Source organism: Vollenhovia emeryi, unplaced genomic scaffold (genome assembly GCF_000949405.1).
Source record: "Vollenhovia emeryi isolate VEMERY1.0 unplaced genomic scaffold, V.emery_V1.0 DF939149.1, whole genome shotgun sequence".
In the NCBI taxonomy this organism is placed as follows: Eukaryota; Metazoa; Arthropoda; class Insecta; order Hymenoptera; family Formicidae; genus Vollenhovia; species Vollenhovia emeryi.
In genome coordinates, this window is record NW_011967217.1 from 634788 (window position 1) to 641157 (window position 6370).

General features: G+C 39.5%; 2 protein-coding genes across 5 annotated transcripts; one reads left to right on the forward strand and one right to left on the reverse strand.

The window, feature by feature from the left end:
- Positions 1 to 22: 22 nt before the first annotated feature.
- On the forward strand, positions 23 to 2800 carry LOC105565750 (cell wall protein DAN4-like). Of its 3 annotated transcripts, XM_012019190.1 has the most exons (4): positions 23 to 129; positions 591 to 800; positions 1130 to 1347; positions 1405 to 2800. In XM_012019190.1, the coding sequence occupies exons 1-4, from the start codon at positions 54 to 56 to the stop codon at positions 1975 to 1977; spliced, it is 1077 nt and encodes a 358-aa protein (XP_011874580.1). In that variant the 5' UTR covers positions 23 to 53; the 3' UTR covers positions 1978 to 2800. The 3 variants fall into 3 exon arrangements, with proteins under 3 accessions (XP_011874580.1, XP_011874579.1, XP_011874582.1); XM_012019189.1 differs by having other exon boundaries at positions 1130 to 2800; XM_012019192.1 differs by having other exon boundaries at positions 1199 to 2800.
- On the reverse strand, positions 2341 to 5422 carry LOC105565749 (40S ribosomal protein S24). 2 transcript variants are annotated; one of them, XM_012019187.1, is made up of 5 exons: positions 5333 to 5422; positions 4769 to 4837; positions 4358 to 4681; positions 3662 to 3727; positions 2341 to 2458 (listed from the first exon to the last, which is right to left on the reverse strand). In XM_012019187.1, the coding sequence occupies exons 1-4, from the start codon at positions 5333 to 5335 to the stop codon at positions 3716 to 3718; spliced, it is 408 nt and encodes a 135-aa protein (XP_011874577.1). In that variant the 5' UTR covers positions 5336 to 5422; the 3' UTR covers positions 2341 to 2458; positions 3662 to 3715. The 2 variants fall into 2 exon arrangements, with proteins under 2 accessions (XP_011874577.1, XP_011874578.1); XM_012019188.1 differs by lacking the exon at positions 3662 to 3727.
- Between the last annotated feature and the right edge of the window lie 948 nt (positions 5423 to 6370).

Below are 6370 nucleotides of genomic sequence, written 5' to 3' on the forward strand. Positions count from 1 at the left end.
GCGTGCGCCTGCACACTCGCACGCAGAGCGGTGCTGTTTGTCCGGTCGGGAAAATGCGGCTCCCAGGTGTCTTGCTGCTGCTGCTCCTCACCTGCCAGCTCGCCACGCCGACGCCGATTTTCGACAGAGGTGGTGTACACTGTAGTTGTTGACAAGTGCTAAATGAACTTGCAGCACAGAGGGGACTCGAGTACAGGATCGATATTACGGTAGAATTTAATGTACCTGGGTTTCACGGGCTCGCGCGACACGTTGCTCCGAATTCGTCGGAGGAAAAGGGTGCAATTACGCGGTTGTCCAGTTTCGCGCGAAATGGAATGTAAATCTAGTGCGTCCAAGTTGTTTCAGATTCTTTGCAAATCGGGTGAACAACTTCAAGCGAAAGTGGATACGGGTGGCGATTGTAATAATCAATAAGTACATCTGTGATTGAACGTTCAGATTCCTGAGTTACGCCAATTTTTACAAAATTATGTAAATTGAAGAAGTTAACAAGGTTGTAGTGAAACCGTGCTGTTCGATTGCGCTGTCTAATGATTCACTCTGCTAGGAACCTTGTAAATTTTTAACAATTCACTCGAACGTCGTAGATGGAAGAGGTTCTCATGGCCGATCAGCTGGATTCGGGGAGTCAATACGAGATTGGTTCAAAGTACTCAAGGACCGAATCGTGGGCAAGTGGAAAGAGTGGTTCGGCGACGACGGTCCAACCCCGAGTTTATCACCGCAGGACTTTTTGAACATCGACAAGAGCATAGGGGGTCGAATACCGGGTTATCCAGGATTGTTCATAGATTTGTGTAAGCAAAGCTCAATAATATGAAACACGGAGGCCAGTATTCGTCAGCTTTCCTCCTCGATTCTTCGTCGTAAAGCTGGAACACGCGCTGCGCTTGGATCGTTAAATCATGCGTTTACGCTTCGCTACGGGACATAATTGACCATTTCGTGATTTCGACATTTTACGCGATGCGTCACCCGCGAATGTCGTTGTACAAGAGGTGTAATTAGCACTACGTGCAGTACAATGTCGCGTACGTCTTTCGGAGACTTCCGCGATCGCGTCCTCCCAAGCGACTACCAGATTTAACTTGTCTATTTTGTTAATTTTTTTTTTCTATGACGATAGCCAATCTATCCTTTGACGAAAAACGAGATTGGGGCGTCCGGATTGGTAAATGGTACATCATCCGGAAAGTTACAGAAAGTGACTACGACGGCGATTCGGACGACTGGGACATGAGACCCCTGCTACCGGGTCTGCCCTCCCTACCACCCATATTCGGGAACGGTTGGACGCCCGACTTCCGCAAGTTCGGACCTCCCCCGACTACGCAATCCCCAACGACCACGCCGAGGATTGAACCGACTACAGCGAGACGACAGACGACCCAAACTGTTGCTACTACGCAATCCCCAACGACTACGCCGAGGATTGAGCCGACTACTTCGAGACAACAGACGATCCAAACTACGACGCAATCAGCCTCGACTCCTACCGAACCGGTCGCAACCACCGTCGGGGCAACTACCGCAACTTTTACCGACTCGACTCCACTTACTACCCAGATGACTACTACTTCCGATGTGGTAGAGCCGAGTGCGATGTCGAGCGAAGAGGTTCTGACTTCCCGTGAATCTGTTGTGACGAACAGTGGACCGGTTGTACCTAACGAATCTACGTTAGCAACATTCACCGAGTCTACTGTGATTCCCGTCGAATCGACATCATCAACTGAGCCGACCTTGACTTCTGAAACGATCGAAACATCTATCGAATCTACGGTAATCACTACCGAGGCAATCGTGACTTCCACTGATGAATTAACTACTAATACTGCTACTAATATTGAATCACTCGAGTCCAACGAACTAGATTTACCTAGCTTCAACAAGCGAGTAGAAGAGAACGAGACCTTCGAAAGACGTACCACGAAGAAGCCTCGCCCAGCATCTGCCGAAGTCATCATGTTTTAAAAAGAAGTTGCATATTAGCCGAAAATTCAGGCGTATGTCTTGATTCATCTTCCTAATAAAATCTTAAAGTACATCTCGATTGTAAATATACGTTTATTAGATTCGAAAAATATTAATAAGCTGAAATTAGATCAAATAAATCGGCAAAGAATAATTGAAAATTTATTTGCATGTTTTAATACATTTCTATAAACATACTTAGTAAAAGGTAATACTGAAAATTTCGTAAAAAAATAGTCATTCTATGTGGATAACTTGAAATTTGGAACGGAATCTTGTGAAATAATAGCGCATCGACCAAGTACAATGTAATTTTTTTAACGAGGACCGTCACGAGATGTCAAGAGAAATACGACAAACGCGTTTTCATCAAGAAGAATACGTTTATTCCGTAAAATTTATTATAATTACAGCGCTAGTCCATAGTAAAATATAATAACTTTTACGTCGATGACCGTGGTCTTCAAGATGGCTTCTTTTACTGTAATAAAGAAAAAGAAATTTTGTGGATATATTAAAAATGATACTTCTTTCCTTACTTAAAATCAACTGCTTAGCATGCACATAACAAATTGTTATAGAAACACGATAGCACATACACAAACACGTATTTGGAATTAATAAAAGCATCATCTCTTTCAAGCTTATCGAGTATAAAAAGTATATGCACTGATGATAATTTCGATGTAATTTTACACTCAAATATTTTCAAAATTACTTAGACGTTAGCAATTTTCGTGCACATCCATTGTTACGCTGAATTTTACACAGAATGCATATGTAACACAGAATAAATTCTAAAATAAAATAAAATTGTTTGTTACTTTGTTAATGTACTTGTAATTCATTGAAACTATAACTTTTAGAGAACAAAAGTTAACAGAAAACAATACTTCATTTCGTTCCTTTGCGTTTTAAGGATCTGCATTTAATTACTGGTTTGACGAAATATGAGTGCTACAGCAAAAGCTCAATTTCAATTCCAATTGCAGTGATGTTAAGCCCGTATCAGACTAGTAAATTTTACTCTGATTGTTCAAATTTCAATCTAATCTCAATCTCAACCCGTAGTCTGATACGGGCTTTAGACGACACGTTTTAGTAGTAGGCTTAGGGCCTGAGCAGAATGGTTGTCTTGTACTCTTAAGACATAAGACAGTTACTGTGCGTTACCTCAAGACAAAGGTTTAAAACGTAAAACATTGTCTTAAGAATATAAGACAGCCATTCTGCTCAGGTCCTTGGAGTTAAATTACTAAAATGCAAATACAAGTAAGTCCTGTACTTGATTGTGGATTTTCTAAATCTACACAATACTCTATGTCGTCAAGAACGCTTATTACATAATATGGAAAAATAATAAGTCCGCATTCTTTTATCAATAAAAGCTCCTTTAAAGTGGCTGCTAAGCCTTCTGATTGGCTACAGGCCACTTTTATCGATAACAGAAGATTCAGAATACGGACCGTTGCCTACGTGTAAGATTATTACATTTTTATATTATGTAAATGAATTAGACGTTTATTTTACTACGTATTGAGATATTAGAATTGTGATTAGTAATGTAATAAATAAACGATAAACATAGTAATATTCCGTTACATAGAAGTGTTAAAAAATTAGTAGCATGCTCATACAATGAACGAGGAACCAAAGTATGAAACTTAAAGATTTGCATGCTGACCCTGATTAAGCAACAAGCTATTGCTCCTCCAGAAGTCTGTAGTGCAAATGATGATCATTTCCTTCCCTAGAATGTGAATAAGAAGCGTATACCACTGTAGCATGCATAATAGATATCAGACCAAAGAAAAATTTATTTCTGTCAATTGTCCATGAACATTATGCTATGCTATCGATAAGAAAGATTTTACCATTTTTTTTATTTCTGTCATTATTCTCTCACACATTGTATCATGAGGAGTACGACAAGTTTGAACTAATCGAATTTAAACAATTTACTAAATAAGTTTTTCTAAGACAATGTATGAATATTTATTATGTATCACTATTTACAGTTATCCGTCTAACAATATTAGAAATTTATTTCGATATAAAATCTGAAATTTTCTTGAAAAAAATAGCACTTTAGAATATAATAAAATATTTAAATAAAAACCGGGAGAAAAGGTTTTCATGTCATGTAGAGCATGTAATGTAAGCTGATTATAATTTTAATATAAGAAATTTAAGCCACAGCGCCCATAATAAAAAAAAAGGAAACATTGTTTCAACATGCACGAAATATTTTATATCGAGAAGCATTCAGTGACGAGAAAGAAGAGAGGAAAATTGTTTACAATGTTACAGAATTAACGTTTCAACGATAGAGCGAGAAATATGTTTATGTAAGTCGAATATCTGACATTATGTTGCTTACCTTTTTAGACGCCGCTCCAACTTTACTTTTCTTCGTACCCCTAACTTTCTTCATTCTGTTTTTGCGTTCCTTACGCTGCTTCCTGGTTTGCTTTTGCTTCTCGAAGAGACCGTGTCTCGCTAACCTGTACTTGGGCTCGAATTTTTTGGCAAAGTCCAAGGTGTCGTAGATGAGTGCAAACCCGGTGGACTTGCCGCCGCCGAAGTTGGTTTGGAAGCCAAACACAAAGACAACGTCCGGGGTCACTTTGTACATCTTGGCTAGTTTCTCGCGTATCTCAGTCTTACGAACTGATGGCTGGCCAGGATGGATTACATCTACGACCTAGGAAACAAACGTGCGTACAAATCCATGTTGACAATAATCGGCTAACAGATGTAGATACTCGGAAGTAGATACTCGCGCACTCACCATTTGTTTTCGGCATAGGAGCCGATTGGTCATGAACTTTCTCGTTCTGATGGTAGCTGTACCTTCCGTCTATAAGAATTGAAATATCTTTATCAGCCTAGGTTATTTTATTAGAGATCTAAGGCCTAGTTTCACCAACGTCGTTTAACTTTAAACTTAGCTTCATTCTTTCTCTTTTTAACGGTTGTTTTCGAAAGAGACAAACGTGAATTAAGCCAAGATTGAAGTTGAACGTTTGGTGAGACCGGGCCTAAATGTAGTGGAGTGGAGTGGAGCAAGAGTGGAGTGGGAAACGATGCTATTCTACTGACGAAGATAGATAAAGCGATGAGGAAATTCCGGCTAATAGCTTTTGTCTCACAAAGTGTCACGCTTAATTACAAACATGCAGTCACACGTGAGGTTATGTCACGTCGCGTTCAACGATAAGTTTTTGCAGTCGATATCTCCCGAGCGTGATATACGCGACACGCACTTTATCAGATACCATTGTTGAGAGTTTAATCGAGCGGCGCGTGTTTTATTCAACGATTACTGCGGAATCTCTCGATACAAGTTACATACCATTTTGATCGGTTAGCGTACCGCTTAGAAAGAGACACGCACGGAAACGTGTGCCGCCATCTAAAGTTCGCACGCGGCCGCATTCTTCTGTATAGTACTGGAGTCTGTTCTTTCTAGCTGAACTATCTGCACCAGTTCAGCTAAAAAGAACAGACTGCTAGACTGCTACCTTCGAGTTGAAAAGTGAGATAGGATTAATTATTACATTTATAATAATTAATTACAAACATATAATATTACATTTGTCGTGCGACAAATTTTTCAAGCGTGTCGTTTGGTTGCAGAATAGATAATTTCTGGAGACTCGAGAACTTTTCTATTCCGCAACCAATCAGTGGCTGTGTTCAACAGAAGTTAGAGCTTAATAAGCGCTTTATGCTGATTGGATAGATCTAGAAGAATAGCTCTATTTCAGCACAGATTTGAAAGTATAATCCAATGAGCGCAAAGCGCTTAGCAAGCGTTAACTTCTGCTGGACACAGTCAATACGCTTAAAAAATTTGTCGTACGACAAATGTAATATCAGCCTTAGGCCCGTATCAGACAACGGATTAAGATTGAGATTAGATTGAAATTTGACCAATCAGAGTAAAGTTTACCAATCTCAAGTTTAGTAACTTTTACTCTAATTGGTCAAATTTCAATCTAGCCTCAATCTCAATCTATAGTCTGATACGGGCTTTACGCTCTGTATTGTCGGTGAAAATCGGTTAAAAAATCTACGTTTAATTTCCAAGCCGTCATTGGGTTGAAACAATTTGAGATACTAAATCTCGCATCGAAATTAACAACAGAGTTACAGGCTGGTATTCATAGTCGATTCTTATTTCAAAATTATCTTAAGCGTTGCCTCAAGATGCTAATACGGCTTTGTGATTGGTTGAAAACACATTAAGAGTATACTTAAGATAATTTTAAATATAAGAACGGACTATGAATACCGGCCATAGGCCCGTATCCTGCGCTGCTTTCGCGAGAAGATCACAATGGCCGCGTTCAGCAGACACAACTGTTGAGTGAGCGCTCAGTATGATTGG